The 23971-nt window shown below is 37.7% G+C and overlaps 1 protein-coding gene across 1 annotated transcript in view; it reads right to left on the reverse strand.

Annotated features, from left to right (window-relative positions):
• Positions 1-23971, reverse strand: part of BMPR1A (bone morphogenetic protein receptor type 1A) — a 136437-nt gene that overhangs the window by 39509 nt on the left and 72957 nt on the right. The window contains exon 3 of the mRNA XM_045569039.1: positions 5580-5799. Coding sequence (XP_045424995.1) covers positions 5580-5646 — 67 coding nt within the window. The 5' untranslated portion in view covers positions 5647-5799. The remainder of the gene's footprint in view (positions 1-5579; positions 5800-23971) is intronic.

Here is a 23971-nt window from a genome sequence, read left to right on the forward strand (position 1 = left end):
TTGTTTTACTTTTCCGCTTTCATATAATTATGAACCTAATACCAGATATGTCATTTTATCTGTAAATATTTCAACATGCATCTCTAAAAGATAAGGACTTAAAAAAAAGTAAACACAATCATCACACCTTAAAAAGTTAACAGTTGTTCTTTATCCTTACCAGTATTATCAAACATCCAGGCAAAATTCAAATTTCCAATTATATCATAAATGTTACACATTGTTTTAAGAGTTTCCTTCGGCCGGGCGCTGTGGCTCACGCCTATAACCCTCTGGGAGGCCGAGGCGGGTGGATTGCTCAAGGTCAGGAGTTCAAGACCAGCCTGAGCAAGAGCGAGACCCCCGTGTCTACTAAAAATAGAAAGAAATTATCTGGCCAACTAAAAATATATATAGAAAAAAAAAATTAGCTGGGCATGGTGGCACATGCCTGTAGTCCCAGCTACTGCGGAGGCTGAGGCAGTAGGATCGCTTGAGCCCAGGAGTTTGAGGTTGCTGTGAGCTAGGCTGACGCCACGGCACTCACTCTAGCCTGGGCAACAAAGTGAGACTCTGTCTCAAAAACAAACAAACAAACAAACAAACAAACAAACAAAAAAAAGAGTTTCCTTGAATCAGGATCCAAATAAGGTTCACACATCACAAATGGCTATCTCCAAGTCTCTTTAATCTATAGGTTTCTTCTTCCTTTTTCTTTCCTTGAAGTTTACTTGTTGAAGATACTGGGTAATTTGTCTTATAATATTTACCACCACAGGCTGGATTTTCTGATTGCATCCTTCTAGCATCACTTAACATGTTCTCTTGTTCCCAATAGTTTGTAAATGGTACTTTGCTCTAAAGCTGTCCAATATGGCAGCCACAAGACACACAGGGCTACGAGTACTTGAAATGTGGCTACTCTGTAAGTTGTAGTGAGGAGGGACACAAATGTCTAGTTATCTCTGTTTTCAAGGACTAGACTAATTCAACAGGCGTAGTATAAAATAATGTATTCTAATTCTACCATTTCTTCTTATTTACGGAATACCTCTATAATGAGATGCTTTCCTTCATCTGCTAACTGGATACAAGCGGTATAGTTCACATAAGAAAGGTGGAATTAATGCTTGATTTTTCCCACTACTTATCAGTTTTCAAAATTAATGAGTTTGCTTGCATCTTTCAATAGTAGCCAATTAGTTCTTTTTAAAGTGTCATTAAAAACCCATGGATTTAAACATAATTAATTTTTTCAATCTACTGCAGTTATTATCCTTACTGTTGGCTCAAACTGTTCCATCTCTGGCCAATTCAAACCGTTCCCTGTATCCTTTTAACTTTCTCCTGCTTTCTGGCCAAGATAGTCCAAGCTTACCTTGTACCCTACCTGTCACAGACTTAAAAGTGATTCCAAGGACTTCCAGAACCTTTTAGTGAAAAAGATAATCAGAGACCATAATCTGGGTGTTATAGGCGCTTGTTGCTACTGTGTTGATCAGTGTAAAAATATACAGCTAAAAAAATAGTTTTGCATTTTGCTTTTTTCACTTTATCTGTATTCATCTGTTAAATAAAAATGTATCGAGTAACTATACAGTGCTAGGCACTGGTTTAAGCCCTGGGTGACTAGAACTGTAAACAGTATAAAGTCCCTTATCTATTAAAGCTTATAGTCCCAGAAAGAAACAATAAGGACCAATAAATACTGACATTTGTACTATTTTAATATTTATTCACAGATAAGTGCTATGAAACCAAACAAAGCAGGGTCATTTTCTAGCATGGGAAAGGCGTACAGCACCTCACAGCAGAGGCCACTGACGGCCAGGAGCACAGACAGAGTAAAGGTCAGGAAATTCCAGAATACCACATCTAGACAAGATGTAAGTTTAATGGACCTAAAGCAAAGACCAGAAGCAAGTAGATATTAACACTACTAAAATTTTGAAGGAACTGTACTGCCAAAGATGTCCCAGTAGTCAGGCTGACTCACTGAGCCTGTAAGTTTTCAATTAGGTAATTTCCAGTACCCAGACCTCTATACTAACAGAAAGACCATCCTCCACCCTGTCTATCTCAGAAGTGGCCATGATGGCAGGAACACTAGCCAAGGAACACCAGAAACAAAGGAAATGCTCCCAGATAATAAAACTGGGGGCTGTCAGAGAGACTAACCATCCTTAATTGATAGGCTATGAAGCAATAACTACTAAGGTTGCTCCCAAATTTTCCTTCCTCTGAATGGGAGTTTATGTAGTACTGATCCTATTTCATCCGCACCACTGAATCTGGGTACACTGTGCATTTACAATTTCTCTTTTAGCCATACATTGCTGGACCATAAAGAGCCACATCTGGACCTGAAGGAGAAGGCTGCACACTAGCCAGAAGTCCTGGATTAGTAGCTGAGTGCACCAAATGGATAAAACTCTGGGTTATATAACTCTTTGAAGACGAATTCAATATTTCATACCAACATGAGCATTTTTAGTATATGCATGTGAGTAAGAGTATGTATGATGTTAGGGAGACGAATGCAGTGCCCTACAGCAGATACTGTTATTTTTCTCCCCTTTACCTTGCTGGCAACAGACATGCACACATGTATATACACACACATACATACACACCCTTTTTTTGTTTACCGTCTGTCCCTCCTATACGTGATTTAAGAAAGCACAGCCCTATTTTCAGCAGAGATAACTGTTGGTCTAATCCAATGAGTTTAGGTCCATTCTCCTTATCCCTGATTTGTCTAACACAAGAGCATGTAATAAACTTTGGCCACTATGATTAGAAGGAATTCTGTTGGAAAAATGAAAACAGTGTCTGGGGAAAGATTTACCAATTAAAAAGAGACAGAAAGAGCTATCAATTCCTCTTCATTCACTGAATGTTGTCAATCTGAAGCAACTATTAATATATCTGTGTTATGTCTGGCCCCTCAGCAGCCACACTGTGGCTGTGAAGGGAATTAACCTATAGCTAAACTGCTATTTGGAAGATGACACAGTTGAAATAGAGAAAGAATGTGGGTCCTTTTTTTTTTCATTTTTTTTGAGACAGAGTCTCGCTCTGTCACCCTGGGTAGAGTGCAGTGGTGTCATCATAGCTCACAGCAACCTCAAACTCCTGGGCTCATGTGATCCTCCTGCCTCAGCCTCCCGAGTAGCTGGGACTGCAGGTGCCCGCCACCACACCTGGCTAATTTTTCTATTTTTTGTAGAGACGGGGTCTTGCTCTTGCTCAGGTTGGTCTTGAACTCCTGAGTTCAAGTGATCCTTGTGCGTCAGCCTCCCAGAGTGCTAGGATTACAGGTGTGAGCCACCGCATCCAGCTTAGAATCTGGGTCTTGATGAGCCACACAATTAACCTATGCAGTCCCCTTAGCCTCAGACTTCCTGAGTGATATTACAAGTCTGATCCTTTCCCCATTTTTCCTGCCTCAAATGCAGATAATAGCAGCCATTTTGTAACCATGAGGAAAATGCCAAGAAAATTACAGAGACATCAACCTTGACACTACTCAGTTACTGAATGAATACCAGCAAACACCCACCACCTACATTAAAAATAAATCTCTTACTCATTTAAAGTTACTTTTAGTTGAATAATCAGTTATTTGAAGCTAAAATCCAACTCTAAAATTTGTGACAAAGAAAAAAGGATTAAGTACTTATCAGATGTTAATATCAAATGACTCATTTTTATATTCAAACCTGAGTAATTCACCCCAGTGTAAACCACTTAAATCTATACCTAACAGTTAATGCTCAAAAATTTCCTTGTTGGCTGAGGTGGGAAGATTACTTGAGGCTAGGACTGAGACCAGCCTGGCAACATAGTGAGACTCTGTCTCTACAGAAAAAAAAAAAAAAAAAAAATTAGCTGGGTATAGTGGCATGCACCTGTAGTTCCAGCTATTCAGGAAGATGATATGGGAGGATCACTTGAACCTAGGAGTTCAAGGTTACAGTGAGTTATGATCATGCTACTGCACTCCAGTCTGGGCAACACAGCGAGATCCTGTCTCTAAATCAATAAATATAAATTCCTGTTAAGATAAGCGTTATTTCTATGTTATAACAAGGAAACCAAGCAAAGAAATTTACTTTCTTAAGCCAAAATTCAAGATAAAGCTAGAGATTAAGTCAAAAGTTATTTCCATTAATACCATTCTGCAATCCTTCTTAGCGATCACTAAGAAATAATATCTTTTCTGCATTGGTTTTAGTTTTCTAATCTTTAAGAGCAAACGTTTTTGTGTTATCATTTGAAGCAACTATCAAAATAATTTTTTGGACTGGAAATGTTAACAAATTTTGCTCTTCATCAGAGAAATGTAATAGTTACTAAGATTTTTTGCTTACACATGATTATACATGATAACTAATTACCAATTTATTCCATATAATAAAATTTTATTATAGAGCAACTTAATTTGTGGTGGTAGATGAGAATTTTCTATCATATTACCAATATGTGATCTAAACAGATTTAAAATTTTTTATACCAAAATGGAAATTACCTGGGAGTGAGGTAGCAAATATAAATGTTACTATTAAACACTTCATCTTCAAAACTATGACAGCTTTGGTCGATGCTGATCAACAGGCATATAACATATTAAAATAAAGGTGTTGTATTAAATAATTTGGTGTTTCACAAATAAAAGTGGCTTTTGCAAGAGGGCTCTATTCTGAGCATGGTAATAATGAGGAAACTGTTATAATACTGAGGCAACAAACAAAGAAGCCGTAGAGTCCATTGTGTGTTCTTACTGTAAAATGAAAATATCAAAGCTTTGTGGTGTTAATCATGTTTCTTCTTGTGGGCAGATACAAATCCATACCACTGTGAATGAAACATGATGAAAGAACAACCTGTCAAGTCAAAATTGGAATGAAGATGTCCAATAAATTCTATCTGAAATCCTTTTGCAAAACAGTATTGTCTCTTCAGTTTAAAACATTATCCTAATTAAACCATACAGGAAAAAGCTCATGTGCAAACACAGTCTATCTGGTCCTAAGAGTCATTGTAATAACTTCCTGTTGGACAGTTCCAAGCTGTGAACACATACTAGCAAAATTACAATACTGCTCATAAATAAACTAGAAGTGCTCTATTAAGAAAGTTTAGCATAAACAAGTGCCATTTATCTTTCTGAAGTCTTTTAACAATAATAAAATGATTTTTAAATTATTATTTACATGTATCCTTCTTGTTTTAAAGGAGACAGGAATTTTGAAGCTCAGCCTTGAGTGCTACCCTGTCTTTTAGGCACTAGGTTAAGTGCTTTATATACTTTATCTCATCTAGTCCTCACAAGGCCTGATGCTGTATAACATAATGCCTATATTATGGAAGAAAAAACAGGCTTGGAGAGGCTGAGATTTTTAAAATACTTGAAAATATTTCCATCACAGCCAGTTCAAAATTATTTGGCATGTATCTGTTCTTTGCCTCTTTACTTCAAAGCTGTGCTGGTATATTGGGCCTGACTATTCAAGAAGGGATATGAGTTGAAAGAACAGTTGTAAAAAATAGTGCTTTTTATATACAGAAGTAAATTGCTAAAATGAGTATCAATTTACCTTGAACATGAGAAATGATGAACAGATAGGCTCCCAATAATCTGATATAAATATATAGCTGAGTCATTGTTCAATTTTAATGTTTCCTGTACACTGTCACCTTCAATAACTGGTCCTCCTATTTCACTAATTTAAATGACTATTATTCAATGAGATTTTTCTCGTAAAAGGCCGCAATCACTTGACAATGACTCCAACTCCCACTGCTTTCTTCTTATTCCTGAAAGACAAAAATATTAAGAAGGTAATGTGCATAACTGAATTTTGGAAAGTTTTCAAAAACTGAGAGGAAAATAAATGTCTAAGCATACCTTTAAACTAAATATATTCTTAAAGATTAAAGCTACTCTTTTCTTTTTACTTTTTTAAAAAAGGCACTGTAGTTCCAAAGCTTAAATAATTTAATAATAATTTGCAACCTCCCCTGACCTCAGATTAGTCACATGTAACACAAGAAAAGTACTCTAAATAATCTCAGCAGTCTTTACTGGCTGTGCTAAAATAATTAAGTTATTTTATAACTATCAAAAATTCCTAAATATATTAAGAATGAAACAAGAAAAGTTAAATTTTAAATATAATTTTAAATACTTCATCAATATGCTTTTAAATCATAGATGAAATAAAAATATCTTAAATCTTTCTAATAAATAATTTATTCTGACAGAAAAGAAAGCCTACCTAGAAAATTATACATAGTTAAATAAGCAGTATGCTTCATTATTAAAGCAAAAGCAAATAGAAATGTTTTGTTTTTTTTGTTTTTTTACTTTTTAAAAAAATTTCAAAGTATTAAGGGGGTACAAATATTTTTGGTTACATGGATCAATTTTGTAATGCTCGAGTCATGGCTGTAAGTGTGCCCACCACCCAAATAGTGTTCATTATACCCATCAGGTAGGTTTTTGCCCCTCCCCTACTACCTGCTCCTCCTGCCTCACTTCCACTAAGTTTTACATTTCTCTGTGCACATGCTCATCTGTTAGTTCCAGTTTAATAGCAAGTACACGTGGTGTTTGTTTTCCCTCTTGTGATATTTCTCTTAGGATAATGGTCTCTAAAATGTATCTTAAATAAAATTATTTTCCTAAAATATTGTAAATCTGACTTAATTAGAGTAAAATTGGGCTTTTAATATGGATGACATGAAATATGACCTTTTCAAGTAAGGTCTAGTGATTAACATAGACAGTGAACTTTATAAGGCCTCAAAGTAAAATAGTTAAATAGGTAATAGGGAAAAAAGCCTACTTTGTATCAAGATAAATAAAATTCTATTTCTCCCCCATCCTATTGTTTCAGGCAGTTTGATTTTATTGACTTAAGCTTGAACTATTCCTGAAAAATGCAAAAGGTTTTGCTTATTTTTGATTATAATCAATCCTGGTGTGATTTCTACTATTAATAACCTGAAAAAGAAAAAAAACCTGAGCTGTTTTATTTACCTAAAAATTTTGCACTTTGGCCAGTCATGGTGGCTCACACCTGTAATCCTAGCACTTTGGGAGGCCGAGATGAGAGGATCACTTGAGGCCAGGAATTTGAGACCAGCTTGACTGAGCAACAGCAAGATCCCCTCTCTACTAAAAATAGAAAAATTAGCCAGGCATGGTAGTAGGCACCTGTAGTCCCATCTAATTGGGAAGCTGAGGCAGGAGGATCACTTGAGCCCAAGAGTTTGAGGTTGCAGTGAGCTATGATGATGCCACTGCACTCTAGCCAGGGCGACAGAGTGAAAGACCCCATCTCAAAAAAAAATAACCAAAAAATTTGCACATTAATTAGCTCTCCAAAGGTATGTATTGAGGCAAATAAGGTTTACAGTGAGGGATCATTTATATATGACTTAGTTCTAAAATCGCTGCAATTTCTTATTTCTCTATTATAAAATTGTTTACCATCACATAATGCTGAGAATAAGTTATAAAGTCTCAAATAATTATAGAATAATATTTGTAACATGATTTAACAGCATATCTTCAGAAAACTTCTTAAAATTATTCAATTATGATTCTAAGGATCCAAGTTTCAAATTCAAGATAAGTTTCCAGAATATTTCCAACCCTCTCCTCATTTCTATCCTCATTTCTCTCCTCACTTCTAATTGCCCATTAAATATCTCTACTAGGATTACACTCCAGCTGTGTGAATCCCATTCACATCTTTCCTTCTCGCTGCTCTAACCCTGCTCCTACCCCTCCGTTGGCTATAGTGGGGAAAGGCAGCACCATCTCTGCAGTCACGCCAGAAATCCTAGCTTCATTCCTGCCTCCCTTGCTAGCTCTCAGCCCCTCTCCAAATTTTCACTTACCCATTCACTCATTTATTCACCAACATCTGTTAAGTGCAAATTACAGACCAGCCTAAGGTACTAGAAATACAAACATGAGTATGCCTGTTTCTGCTTCAGTGAGCTCACAGTCTTGGGCAAGAGACTGCTATAACTTGTTACATCTTTCAGTGTCACCAGTATTACTGTTTAAGCTAATTTATTTAAAGCGCTACCCCCAAGGCACCCTGCAGAGCCTCCCATGAGACCCTAGGTACTTTTCCTCTCAGAGAAAGGGGACTGCATGATTCCTTCTGCAAAAATGTCCAGGACCCTGTTACCCTTGGCACAAGTTCAAATCCTGGATCTGCCTTAAATAAATAACCTAACCTCTCTGGATGCATTTCCTCATCTTTAAAACTAGGTGCGGTTTTAAACTAGTTTAGGCTAGGTACAGTGGCATGTTCCTATAGTCCCAGCTACTCAAGAGGCTGAGGTGGGAGGATCACTTGAACCCAGGAGGTCAAGGTTACAGTAAGCCATGATCATGCCTATGAATAGCCACCATACTCCAGCCTGGGAAACATTGTGAGATCCTGTCTACAAAAACAAACAAATAAATCTGGAAAGATATTTATTAATCCATAGTTATTTTGAGAAATAAACAATAATGAACACACATATTCATCTCTACGTGCCAGTACCATTATAAATGCTTTGCATATACTAACTCATCTTATAAAAGTGGTACAATTATCTTAATTTTACAGAGGAAGAAACAGGCAAGTAGACTTTAAGGAATTTATCAAAGATCACACAGCTGGTAAGTGGTAGGGTTATAATTCAAATCAAAGAAATCTGACTCCAGACTCCATGTGTTAACTGTTACCTTACGCTGCCCTGCTGGACATTTTGTGTATATTGTATATTGCCAAACACATATTATAAACCACTTAGGAGAGCCTGGTACAAAGTAGGTGCCCAATAAAACTCTCCTCCTCTCATGCATGTTTATAACACATTTGCCCACCCAGCTCAGGAAGTAACAGGTGCTACTCCTGACGATACCATCTGTAAGAAATTTTTACAGACAAAAAGCTGTGATAACTTGTATGGAAAACAGCCATCAATAGAAACACACTGCTACAACCAAACAGGATAACCATCTCACTTTATTCCACCTGGTCAGGCCTGTTAAGCACTTTAGAGAAGACTAGTGGGAATGCAAAGGACATAGAAAGTACTCCACTTGAGATACAACTAAAAGAACCAGGGGTCTTTACTCACCAAGTATGAAAGGAGCAAAGTCTGAATGCACCTTTGTCAGGGACATGACTGGCATGACAGAAAAGAAGACCAGATCCCTTCCAATGCTGAAGTCCTATGTGAACAGTGTTTTTGCCACTGAATATTAATTTATTCCCTAAATGTTTATTAAGTGCCTATGTTATGGATGATTCTATATTAGACACCAAGAATACAGTGTTGAGAGCAAAAGAGATCCAGCCTTCATGGAGTTCACAGGCATTAAAGAAGATAACTAAGATATTCAGACACCGAACAAGACAACACAAATGATACATAATCATAACCTATAGTAAATGCAGAGGAAAAGTGCCAGGTCCTAGAGGACTACGGAGCAGTGACCTAATCTAATCTAGATGGAGGAGTTAAGGGAAGCAACGCTGAGAAGTGATGAAGTTCTAGGCACAGGAAAAAGCCTGTGCAAAGATCTTGAAGTAGAGAAAAGCAAAGAGAGAACAATGTTTGAAATGTTAAGAACAAGTGATAGAGTGATGGTTAAGGGTGAAGAGACAGAGAAGACAAAGACCAGGTCAAGCACGGTCATATTAAGAATCTGGGAGGCCGGGCGCGGTGGCTCACGCCTGTAATCCTAGCACTCTGGGAGGCCGAGGCCGGTGGATCGCTCGAGGTCAGGAGTTCGAGACCATCCTGAGCAAGAGACCCCGTCTCTACTAAAAATAGAAAGAAATTATCTGGCCAACTAAAATATATATAGAAAAAATTAGCCAGGCATGGTGGCGCATGCCTGTAGTCCCAGCTACTCAGGAGGCTGAGGCAGTAGGATTGCTTAAGCCCAGGAGTTTGAGGTTGCTGTGAGCTAGGCTGACGCCACGGCACTCACTCTAGCCAGGGCAACAAAGTGACACTCTGTCTCAAAAAAAAAAAAAAAAAAAAAGAATCTGGGATTTAGGCTGGGCGTGGTGGCTCACGCCTATAATCCTAGCACTCTGGGAGGCCGAGCCGGGTGGATCGCTCGAGCTCAGGAGTTCCAGACCAGCCTGAGCAAGAGCGAGACCCCATCTCTACTAAAAAAAAAAAAAAAAAAAAAAAGAAAGAAATTATCCGGCCAACTAAAACATATATAGAAAAAAAATTAGCCGGGCATGGTGGCGCATGCCTGTAGTCCCAGCTACTGGGGAGGCTGAGGCAGTAGGATCGCTTGAGCCCAGGAGTTTGAGGTTGCTGTGAGCTAGGCTGACGCCATAGCACTCACTCTAGCCAGGGCAACAAAGTGACACTCTGTCTCAAAAAAAAAAAAAAAAAAGAATCTGGGATTTAAACCTAAGTGGCCGTGATCTGGATTCTATGTAACAGGCTAGAGGGGGCAAAAGCAAATAGACCAATAGGAAGAATACTGTGGAAATTTAGGGGACTGACGACGGTGGTTAAGATTAGGGTGGCAGTGGTACAGTGGATGGATTCAGGATATACTTCAAAAATAGACTAATGGTACTTGATAATGGATTAGATACGGGGTAAGGGAGAGTGAGGGGGGTCAAAGAAGATTCCCACATTTTAGTAATGAACAATTACTGAAATGGGAATAAGTAGATTTTGAAAAGAGTGAAGGGAAGAGATCAAAGGTTCAGATTTAGACATTTGAGATTACCCAAACGGAATGGTCTAATGACCATTTGGTTCTGAAGCTTACAGGAAACATTGGGGCTGAAGATATAAATCTGTTATGTCAACAGCATAGAGATATTCAAAGCCATGGCTCTGGATAAGATAGCCTTCTAAGAGTGAAAAGAGAAGAGGGCTTTCTTCTCTTTTAAATGAACAGAGAACTGTTCATTTAAAAACTGCATCCTAGCCTGAGTAAGAATGAGACCCTGCCTCTACTAAGAAAAAAAAAAAAAAAAAAAAAATTAGCTAGAAGTTGTGGTACAAGCGTGTAGTCCCACCTAGTCAGCTAGTTGGAAGGCTGAGGCAAGAAGATTATTTAAGCCCAGGAGTCTGAGGTTGCAGTGAGCTATAATGACACCACTGCACTCTCTACTCAAGGTGACAGAGTGAGACTCTGTCACAATAAATAAATAAATAGCATTAATAAGTGCATTAACACCACATACATTTATGTGACATTCACTGATAAAATAAGTTCATGATCCAAGATCATGAATGTACAACGTTTATGTTGTGTATATTACCACAGCTGAAATATAAACTACTATTCACAAGTGATATTTTTAACAGTTAAAGATAGAGCCTAATTCCCTCCCTTGAATGTGAACTGGACTTAGTGACTCACTTTTAACAAAGTAAGATGGAAACAACAGTGTGACTTGTGACTAGGTCATAAAAGGCACTTAAGCTTTCTCCTTGCTCTCTCTTGAAACACTCACCTGAGGGAAGCCACCTGCCATGACATAAGGACACTCAAGGAGCCTCACAGAGAGTCCATGTGACAAGGAACTGAGGCCTCCTGCAGACAGTTATGAGTGAGCCACCCTGGAAGTGGATCCTTCAGCCCCAGGGAAGCTTTCAGGTGACTGCAGCTTCACAGACACCTTAACCACAATTTTATGAGAACCCTAAACTGGAACCACCCAGCCCCCAATGGATTCTTGACCCTCAGAAAATGTATGAGAGAATAAATGTTAGTTGTTTTAAGCTGCTACATTTTGGGGTAATTTGTTAGGCAGCAATAGATAACTAATGCAATCATTATTAGAAATGTGTCGAAATAATAAAAGCCTAATCACTGAGAGCCACTGCAGAGTCAACCAAGACAGAAGTCTGAAAAGCACAGACAAAAAAGGAATACAACAATACAAGATAGTCAAAATGCCCTAAGAACTGGATCGTGTAACTGACATCTTTCTTTCAAGGGAGTTACCAAAAGCAAGCTCTTGTTTTCAAATTATCACAATAAGGCAGGCTCATTTTAGGGGAAAAAATCCTATGCCTAGTTCTATGCTATGTACTGCTACATTTGCCCTTTTAAACCATGGGTTCCATAAAAATGACATCAGTTTTGTGTTCTACGTAAAGGCACTTCTCAAATCATACATAACCCGGGTACCAAATTTAAGAGAGTGAATTATGATGTCAGCCTGCTTGGTTTAAAATATCAACTCCAGTACTTACTTACTGTATGACTCTGGGGAAGTTACTTAAGCTATCTAGGTCTCAGTCTCCTTAGCCACAAAATGAGGATAATATTACTAACTCCAATGAGTTAGTACCTTGCATATCAGTACTAAACACTTCAATAAGGAATAGATGTCAATTGTTATCATTGTGATTGTTATTATTAGTAACAAATACTGAAGACTTCTTTACTTGTCCCATATTAACTTTCTATAATCATGATATAGCAAAATATTAACCTTATTTTACAACCACTCTTAAAACTATTATATAATTCTAACATCTGAGAATAAGACATATTTTTTTTAATTCCTAAATAACTCATCAGAATTTTTATGTAAATTAAAAAATACCTACTCTTGCAATGTCAAGAATATAAGGACATGCAGACATTTAAAATGCTACATGATCAAAACTTTAAAACGCTGCTGGCATTTAAAAGCTCTTAAACAAACCAAATAGGCATCTAAATAAATGTATTTTCTTTGCTATATACAAAGATTGGTGCAGTTTCTTCTTCAGGAAAATAACATTAGGGCAAAATTACTCAATAAAATATAAATAATTTCTTTTGAAATAAAAAATTTTAAAGCTTAGCAAATAGCAAAAAGCCTGAATCAATAGTTCAATTAGAATTTTAAAAAAAAAGCAGGAAAAGGCTGAAGTCAGCTGAAAAAACAGACTAAAGTCATTCTTTCCTCTTCCCGTTAAGCCCCCCACCCTTAATTTTTACTTTCTAGTAGAGAGGTTTGGGAATTTCCAACAAGCTGGCCAGCTGCCAATTCCATAAAATAGCAGGGAGAAAAGTCGCCTTTCCAGGGGTCCCTCCCCCAGGCAGCTCCAGGCGCCTGGTCTGACAAGCTTTTGGAGAAGGAAAGGGCTCACTGCAGACTTTCTGGCTCCACAGCCATTGTTTGCACGGCTGCTCTGCTTCTTATCCAGAGCTTGCATTAGCATAAGAATATCGTCTTTTCCCTTAACCAGCAACTCATCCATTCCTTCCCTGATTTCTAACCTCCTCCCCATCAATCTCTTAAATTAATATACACATGTACAACTGGAGCAAGAGAACTCATGGTAATTTTTTTTTTATCAGTAACAATTTCACCCAAATCTAAATACAAATGCTTAAGAAAATAACTTGCTTAAAGAGTTGTGTGAGTGTATCTGAGGTAATACACACAAATCTTACCAAAAAGCCTGCCCTGGAGTCCATGCTGTGAGATCTTGCTAGGGGCAGGGCAAGACATTCATAACAAGGTCTTTTAGAAACTCTGACAATTATACCCATGAACCAGGAGCAAAGAGAACCAACCATATAGCTAAATTCTGACCTAAAATAGAAATGGGGAAGAAGTTCCACTTTATAGACTGCCAGGTCTTTATCACCTTGAGGCTACTAATTTCATCACCACCCTTGAAATTACTTTCTGACTAGACTCTACCTGTTGCCCATACTCAGTTACTCATTCAAAACAAATCACACATTTAACCTTTGTATTTCTGCTCAATTGTCCCCTCCTCACTCAAAACCTTCACTTTCCTTCTGTGTCAAGATATTTTCCCCAACAAAGTATACATTCTTCCAGAACCAAAGAGGCAAGACAAACTAGTATAGCATTATATATAGTTGATGCATTTTTTATTGTTGTAGTTTTTTTTCTTTTCCTTTCTTTTTTTAGAGACAGTGTCTCGTTCTGTTACCAAGGCTGGCTCAAGCAATCCTCCTGCCTCAGCCTCCCAAGCAGCTAGAGTTAGAGGAACATGCCACCACGCCCAGCTAATTTTTAAATTTTTTGTAGAGACAGGGTGTCACTATGTTGCCCAGGCTGGTCTCAAATTTCCTGGTTCACCTTAGCCTCCTAAAGTGCTAGGATTACAGGTGTGAGCCACTGCTCCTGGACATAGCTGATGCATTTGTACATTTTATGCTCCCTCACTAGGGCCCTCAATATTAGATACACAAGAAATGCTTTCTGGTTTATGAAATATCTTTAAAAATAGGAGATAATCTATTTTCAAAAGACCCTGTACCGCAAATCCCCTAACCTAGTTTCACCAAAGGTCGTTTAATTGTATTAAATTTAAAAATTTCACAAATAATTAGAACTAGATTGTGCCATACACCAAACTTTGGCATATCTGTGCTCAGAAGGCATTCTTAATGTCTGTCAGCTGTTAATTTAAGAGATCTGGGTGTTATTCTCCCGTTTCTCCTCTGGAATAAGCACAAATGACCAAAACAGGTGAAATGAATCAGTAGTTGCAGAAATGCCTGGAAGGGGAGAGGGTCTGGTCACCCCTGTGGGTACATATTATGTATACAGGTTGAGTGTGCCCTATCCAAAATGCTTGGGATTCAGAAGTGTCTTGGATTTCGGATTTTTTTTTTTTGGATGTTGGAATATTTGGATCATATATACTTACTGTTTCCGCATCCCAAATCCAAAATGCTCCAAGCAGCATTTTCCCTTAAGCATCATGTTAGCACTTAAAAAGTTTCAGATTTTGGAGCATTTCAGATTTGGGATTTTTGGATTAGGGATGCTCAACCTACACTGGTAAACAATACTGTCTGTGTTTTTCCATAATATTTGAATAGAGATAAAATCAGTATAATTGTGGTAAAAGTTCAAGGTCTAGCACGAGACACATCTAAGTCTTCTGTGCAGACTAAATGAGAGAATCTCATCTATACAGTATTTAATGGTAACTGCTTAATTATGTTAGCACACCATCATCTTTGTCATTTTTATAATTTTCAAATTAGTCTTGCATGCATCATCCCATCTATATGACCCTTACAGTAAGTAAAATTATTCTACTTTTACAAAGATAGGTTCAGGGAGATAAAGTGAGTTGTTGAATTTCAGACAGCTAGTATCTACAGTGGACAAATTAATTAACACCCAGGTCTCCTAATCCAAAATGCAATGTTTACTCCAGCATATCATAACTAAGTACATTTAAAAAAAACCCAGAAGTTATTTTTTTTATTTAGCCACATAAGATTTTATTTCATCTTCATAACTTTGCAAGGAGAAAGTGAAACTCAGCAAAGTTAAGAAACTGCCCAAGTTAAGAAACTTGCCACAACCAGTAAGTGAGCAAATCTGTTGCTGACAAAGCCCAAATCCCACTGACTACTGCATGAGAAGAGCTAGTAGGAAAGCAATGGGATTAAAACCCAAACTACTGTGTCCATTATTACACTATTGCTTTTCAGTTCAAAAGCTTTCTATTCTATGTATATAGACTCTGCTTTCTGATGCTGAAGCTAGGACACTGCTAACAACATGTCCTTCACCTGCTGGCTCCCTGATGGGTTCAGGGAACTAGAGGAAGCTGGAGGAGCAAGCAGAGAAGGGACTGACTTTCTTTTTCCCTGATTTGGTTGGCTGTTTCTGTTAAGAGTTGCCTGAACGCCACCCTTTACAACAGGCAGCAGCAGTTTGCTCTGGTTCCCAGCTTCCGTCCACACTCCTACTACTAGCCTCTGGGCACCCTTTTGGACCCAGCGGTACCTACTCCTCAGAGTCTTAGCCCCAGCTTCTCAAAACCCCAGCTCTGAACTCCTTAGGGGGCAGCAGTAGCTGGGCTACCACCCCTTCCTAAGAAGATCTAAAAATATGTAGATGATTTTTTGGTTGGAATAATGTCTGGGATATGACAAGACATACAGTGACCAGGGACCAAGATGGAAAATACAATGCAATGTGCAGGGACAATCCCTCAAAATAAAGAACTGTCTCAACCAAATGTCAACAGTGTCCTCCTTGTTGATAAACAATGATTCTTCAATAGTATGTTGCAATTATCATATTTCATTATCATCTAAAGGTCCCTTTGCAGTTCCAGCTATTCAAGTGGCAACAATATTAGGTCTCTAAGAAGAAAAATTATCTTGATCAAACTAATGTCTGAATATAATTTTACTTTTTATTCTTTTCTTCCCACCTGACTGCTTTAAAAACGAATCATTCTTGCTGTATTAACCACAGTGCTTGTACAATGTAAAAGCAATTTAAAACTCAACCATTTCTCTCCACTTTTTACTCCTATTTATAATTTAAAAAAAATTCAAAGTATAAAGATTTTCTCTAAGCTCCAGGAGTAGAGGCTCTGTCCTGGGCTAAGCCTATCAGCGTATTCTAAATTCTATGCCACAAAGAAAAGTTAAGAGTTGGTCTGATGGAGTCTCAGGACTTTTCTGGGACTGCAGACTGCAGAAACAAAGTCATTCTTTCAGACTGAATTTGAATAAGGAAAAAGCAGTCCAGAAGCTGCTGGCAGCTATGATGGGCCAGAAGGCAGAGCTAGGAGACTGAAAGAAGCCAGCTCTCCTTGGAGACATCAATGAACCACTCAAGCTACCTTGCCTGGAGCCTTGAATTACTTAAGGAGTTTTCAGTTAAGAGCCAATAAATTCTATTTTTTAGGTCAGAGAGAGTCAGTTTTTCTGTTACAACCAAAAACATTCTAGCCGATATAAGGATTAAAGGCAAAAGCAAACTTTAGTATTCTAGGTTAGATTAGCATAAAATCAGCAATTCTGAATAAAGTCAAAGGTCTTGTCAGAAAAGATACACACTTGCAAAGGAAACACAGGCTGGTATAAGAAAGAGCTAATTATTTTTAAGACAGCTCAAATAGTATAAAAATTGACATAATAATGTTATCAGCAGCTATATAATTATTACTCCTGATCTTTTCTCTTCTCATCCCCTAAATATGCTAGACCCTGAGTCTTTCCCACCTCAGTTAACAGCCTCATTACTCTTCTAGTTTCCCAGGCCTAAAATCTCAGTTATTCTTGACTCTTTTTCCCTCCTTCTCATATTCCTTATATTATCTGTCATCAAATCCATTGATTCTACCTTCAAAATCTACCCAGAACCCATGTACTTCTCACTGCTGTCCAAACCACTAACACCTTCATTTGGATTGGTGAAACAGCCTCCTAACTGGTCCCCTGCTTCCACCCTTGCCTGCCACGTACTCTCTACACAGCAGCCACAGTGATCCGAAGAAAAAGCGTATTAAACCACATCATGCCTCTGTGCAAACCCCTCCACTGGTGCCCCCAGTCACTCACACTGAAAACTAAAGTCTACAACGGCCAGCCAGACCGCACTCACTCCATTCCAGATGCACTGGCCTCCTCGTTGTTCCTTAAACATGCAGCCCCCCTAGTCCTGCTGCAAGACCTTTGCATTTGCGGGTCCCTCTGCCTATCATATTTTTCCTCCGGACACCTGTAATGACTTGCTGCCTTACCCCTTTCTAAGCACTTACTCAAAACCCCTTTCTTACAGGGTTCCTGCCCACCCTATTTAAAATTGTAATCCCATCCCCATGCCTGGCACTCCTATCCTCTCTTTCCTGCTATTTTTTTTTTCTTTTTAGCAGTTGTCATGCTGTAATTTGATATATAATTTGCTTTTCATTTTGTTTATTGCCTGCCACCTGTTCCAGAATATATACTCCACAAGGGCAGGAGTGTTAGTCTGTCTCATTCACTCTGTATTTCTAGGTCCTAGAACAGTGCTTGGCATATAGTTGGTACTAAATAAATATTTGCTGAAGGAATGACTGAATAGAGCAGGAGGAATTAAAACGTTATGCCAATTCCTTTTACTTTTTATATACAAACCAGACTTTCCCAAAAGAGCAGCATAGTGGATAAACTATCCCATTTCCTTATCTCAACACAACTGAAATGATACAGAAACCACACCACTTCCTTTTGCTCACTTCCAGCTCTGTGTCAAGATCCAGTGAGGAAAAATTTCCACTGTTTTCATGCGTATCCTCAAGTTTGAGATATGAATTAAAAGGTCTTAAGAAAGGCTTGTATAAGTAAACATCATGTCCCAAAATCTAAAATACTGCTTAAGGCAAACAATGGCTTGGGTTGTACTGTTGCAGTACCATACAGTTATACTACATTAAATGACTGTGAGAATAATCACAGACAAAAAGAAAACACAGTCTTTTCTTTAGTACAAACAATGTGATCTGACAAAAGGAACCTCAAAGCACTATTTAAACTCAATTGCAATCTTTGATTGCACAAGAAAGCAGGCACAAGAAAAGGTTCAAAAGTTATATTTATACATAAATTGTAAGTCCTTAACTGCTCTGAATAAGAGCAAAGGGTGTTAAAATCAGAACTTTAACAATTCTTCCCTTACAGGCATGACCCACAAACTACAGCATAGGAAGCCAAAACATTACAAACATGTAGGTCTAAGAAAAAAACACCCTCAGATTACGTATTCCTGCTATATGAATGTGAAGCCCAAGAACTTGGAAACCCAGGAAGAGCTTGCCCCCTTGTAATAAGACATCTACATTTTATTTTCTTTACTTTGCGTCACATCTCTTCAGGCTAAAATGTACTGGGGCTTAGGGTGTTTTCATTAAATTCTGTGGCATGAAATGGACTTGACATTTATTTGTCCTTTTTCCCCTTTTAACATCTTTCTTTAAGCTCAGGCACCTGATTTTTTTCTGAGATTTCTAGTTTAAACATCAACTTGTCTTTTTATTTTAAAGAAAGGATTGTAACTTAATAGCATTATTTCGCAAATTGTTAAACTTTCTATAGATGTATAAAAACTTTATCATTCCATATGCATAATTTTTTTTCACACAATATTGTGAGACATTTCCGTGATGGATACATGTAGTTATTCTTAATTCATATTCATTGTTATGTAGTTTTCCGTCCTATGAATATCTTATAGCTGTATTTACCCATCCTCCTGTTAATGGACATTTTATTTTTTATATTATTAAGGGATGTGGTCTCACTATGTTGCCCAGGCTGGAGTGCAGTGGCTATTAACAAGAGTGATCATAGTGTACTGCAGCCTCCAACTCCTGGTCTGAAGTGATCCTCTCACCTCAGTCTCCTTCCTGGGAACACAGGTGCATGCCACCATGCCCAAACATGTTGATGGACCTTTTAGATGGTTTCTAATACTTTGGTATAAGCAATGGTTTTGGTAGATAAAGTTGACCCTTGAACAACAAAGGTTTGAACTGCAAGGGTCCTCTTATATATGCATTTTTCCCCCAGTACAGTTGGCCTTTGTATAGCAACCTAACACAGATCAAAAATACAGTATTCACTGAACATGAAACCCGCAGATGCACAGGACCAACTTTGCATTTGTACGGGTTCCACAGGGTTGACTGCAAGACTTGAGCATATGCCAACTGTGGTATCTGCAGAGGTTCCTGGATCCAATCCCCTGTAGATCCTGAGGGATGACTGTATTCTGACAATTTTTTTTTGCTTTTACTTTTAATGACATAATTGGTATGTATTTATGAGGTAAAATGTGATATTCTGATACATGTATACAATGTTTAATGATCAAATCAGGGTAATTAGCATATCTATTACCCCAAACATTTATCATTTGTATTGGGAACATTCAAAATTCTCTCTTCTAGCATTTTAAAAATATATAATAAATTGTTAATTATAGTCACCCCACAGTGCTATAAAACACTAGAACTTATTCCTCCTATCTAGTTGTAATTTTTGTCCATTAACCACTCTCTCGCTATCCCCCTCCCCACAACTCTCCCCTTCTCAGCCTCTAGTAACCACTCTTCTATTTCTACGATACCATTTTAAACTTCCACATGAGTGAGAATGCACAGTATTTGTCTTTCTGTACCTGGCTTATTTCACTTAACATAATATCCTCCAAGCCCCTGTTGCTGTGAATGACAGGATTTCCTCCTTTCTGTAAGGTTGAATGCTATTTCATTTCAATTTCCCCATCATCATTTATTGAGGAGACTGTCCTTTTGCCAATGTTTGTTCTTGGAGTCTTTGTTGAGAATCAGCTGGTTGTAAATGCATGCATTTAATTCTGGGTTCTCTGTTCAGTTCCATTGGTCTACGTGTCTGGTTTTATGCCAGTAGTATGTTGTTTTGTTTACTATGGTTTTGTATCATGTTTTGAAGTCTGTTAGTGTGATGTCTCCAGCTTTTTTCTTTTTGCTCAGGATAGCTTTGGCTATTTGCAGTCTTTTGTGTTTCCGTATGAATTTTAGGACTTTCTCCCCCTAGTTTCAGGGAAGAATGTCATTGGTATTTTTACAGGAATTGTAAGGAATCTGTAGATTGCTTTTGATGGTACAGTCATTGTCACAATATTAATTCTTCCAACCATGAACATGGGATGTATTTCCATTTGTTTGTGTCCTCTTCAATTTCTTTCGTCAGCGTTTTACAGTTTTCCTTGTAGAGATCTTTCACCTCCTTGGTTAAATTCATTCCTAGGGTGTTTTTTTGTTTGGTGGGAGGAGGTTGTAGCTACTATAAATGGGATTGCTTTCTTGATTTCTTTTTCTGCTAGTTCATTATTGGTCTATAGAAATGCTATTGATTTTTTGTATGTTGATTTCGTATCCTGCAACTTTGCTGAATTCATTTATCAGTACTAAAAGTTTTCTGGTGAAGCTTTTAGGGTTTTCTATATATGTATGTATGTATGATAGGTCATCTGCAAATAGGGAAAATGTGACTTCTTCTTTCTAATTTAAAATGCCCTTTATTTCTTTCTCTTGCCTAACTGCTCTGGCTAGGACTTTCAACCTTCATTTTTGATTTATCATTTTGCAGTTCCAAATACAAAACAGTGATAAGCACAATTTTAAAATAGTAAAGGACATAAGAATAAACTTTAATAAACGGAAAGATGTATCATGTTATATATAGGAAGCCTCAATATCAGGTATGTCAATTGTTCCTAAATTAATTTAAAATGTAATGATACTCTATCACATGAAGGAAGCTCCCCTCTATTCTCAGTTTGCTGAGAGGTTTCATCATGAATGGAGTTAAACTTCATCAGTGGTTTTTCTCCACCTAGTGATACGATCACGGGATTCTTCTCCTTCAAAATATAAATAAATTAACACTAATTCACAAAAAATATACTAATTCACATTAAGAACTTTCTTGAAGAATACACCATCTTTGGTAGTTTTTAAGTATGTCCACAAATTCTTTCACGTACCTCTCTTTAAGAGGTGGACACCAATTCCTCTGCTATGCGCTAAACTGAGTGAACTTCCTTCTAACAAAAAGAACAAACAAAAAGTCCCAAAGTATGACTTCTGACATTAGGTCTTAACAGGCACTGCAGCTCCCTCCTTGCTCTCTTGCTTGGATCACGTTACGGGGGAAGCCAGATGCTGCTGGTGTGAGGAACTGAGGCCTTCTGCTAACAGCCATGTGAGTGAGCTGTCTGGGAAGTGGATCCTCCCGGAGTCGGGCCTTCAGATGGCTGCAGCTCCTGCTGATACCTCAATTGCAACCTCACGAGACATCCTGAGCTAGAACCACACCCAGCTAAGCTGCTCTTCAATTCCTGTAAGTCAGTAAGTGTTTCAAGTCTTTAAGTTTTGGAGTAAACTATTCTTGGATTCCTGAGATAATTTCAATTTGTTATTACTGTATAATGAATAATTTGGTCTTTGTTCTAGGTCCTGGGAGGAAACCTCTAAATCCTTGGGATTTCCTTGATAATAGGAGTATCTTTGCTATTTGTGAGCCTCATGGATCATTCCTGAGTCTATGCTAACAAGATGACTGAGGATGGGGGTTGGTCACCAGAAAGATCACCATGTGATTAGAGGGTTTGAGGCTTTGAGTCAGCCAAACCTCTAGGGAGGGGAGAAGGCTGAAGACACAGCCAATTATTCAATCATGGCTACATATAAAACTCCGTACACTGTGGCTCAGGTAAGCCTCCTGGTGGGCGAATGCATTGATGTACCTAGAGAATGACATGCCCTCATTCCAGCAGAAGAGGGCACAGAAGCATCATGTTTGGAACCCTCACAGATCTCAGTCTGTGTCTCTTTTATTTGGCCGGTCCCGATCTGTAACTTTTATAATGAAACCATAATTGTATGTATACTGCTTTCCTGAGTTGGACAAGTCATTTCAGTGAGTTATCAAACTTAAGGCGATTCAGAGAAACCCCCAGATTTGTAGCTAATTAACCAGAAGCCCATGTGCCCGGGAACCACCAAACTTGTAACTGGCATCTGCAGTGGACCATCTTGTAGGGGACTGTGCCCTTAAACCTGTGGAGTCTGATGCTAACTCTGTCAGAATTATATTACAGTCAGTACTGTAGACATGATATATACAATGGTTAAATATACTACTGGATTTGTTTTGCTATTACTAGGTTTTACATAAGCAAGACTGGCCTGTATTTTTTTCATATTATTCACGCCTGGTTTTGGTATCAAGGTTATACTAGCCACATACAATAAACTGAGGAACTAACTATTTTGCTATTCTCTGGAACAGTCTGTGTAAACAGGGACATATCTACCACCTGAATAGTTTGAAAGAATTCACTCTTAAAATCACCTGGGTCAAGGACTTACCTGTAAGCATATGGGAGGGGGTAGCTCTTTAAATTACAAATTCAATTGTTTAGTAGTTACAGAAATATCCAGGTTTTCTCTTTAGTCTGAATCAAATTTATTAAGTTATGACTTTCTAGAAAGCTGTCCTTTTGTTTAAATTGTAAAATTTATTGGCATAAAGTTATTTAAGGTATTTGGTTATTTTAAAAAGTCTCTTCTGTATCTGAAGTTATATCCCCTTTTACATTTCCAGTATTATTTGGGCTTTTAGTATTTTTCTCGACTGATCTTTCAAATGCTTTATTGACCTTTTCAGAAAAACAACTTTTGGCTTTGTTAATCCTCTTCAATGTATCTTTTTAAAAAATTCATTATTTCAAACCCCAAATTCTTTTTTCTTTCAGACCCCAAATTCTATCACTTATTAGCTAGAAGCCTGGATAAGTTTCTCTCTGTGCCTCAGTTTCCTCATGTGTAAAGTGGTGAAAGTAACAGCACCCACCTCATACGGCTTGGTAAAGATTAAATGAGATAATCCTTGAAAAGAAATTAATCAGTACTTGGTACACAGCAAGCGCTCTGTAAGTATTAGCTTTTCTTTTTATCATCTTTTATATTACTTCACTGGAATTTATTTTTTTCTTCCCCAATTAAAATTAGAACAGCTTATTAATATTTAATTATTTTAAAATACAAATACACAGGATGTCAGTGTATCACACAAGTTTTAGTATCTCCTAATTTTCTTTATTGTTTTATTCCAGATGTTTTCTGATTTGCATTATTATTTTTGATCTGTGGGCTTTACAGAATGTGTTTTAAAATTTCCAAGTGTGCATACATACAATTTGTTATTCATTTCCAACCAAAGTACATTTCTTGTCAGAAGACATGGTTGATATTATTTGAAATGTATTAGAACTTGCTGTACAGCCCAATAAATGGTCACCTTCATAAAATGCTCCATGTGTGCTTAAAAGAATGTATGTTTTCTAAGAATTGTAAGAGATTAACTCTTTTATTATTATCATCATCGAAGAGGCAGGGCCTCAATCTGTCGCCAGGCCTGGGCATCATAGCTATTCACAGGTAGGATCCTAGGTCACTGCAGCCGCAAACTCCTAGTCTCAAGTGATCCTCCCTCCTTACCTCCAGAGTAGCAGGGAATACAGACGTGTGCCACTGCATTTGGCTAGAACTTCCAACCAAATGATCTTATCCTTTTCTCTGCTCAAAAAACTAAAAATATTCTCATTTCATAGGATGGAGTTAGCAAGACTTAAGAAGAATTTTTGTGACCTGGCTCTGCCAA

The sequence above is a fragment of the Lemur catta genome, chromosome 14 (assembly GCF_020740605.2).
Source record: "Lemur catta isolate mLemCat1 chromosome 14, mLemCat1.pri, whole genome shotgun sequence".
Classification (NCBI taxonomy): Eukaryota; Metazoa; Chordata; class Mammalia; order Primates; family Lemuridae; genus Lemur; species Lemur catta.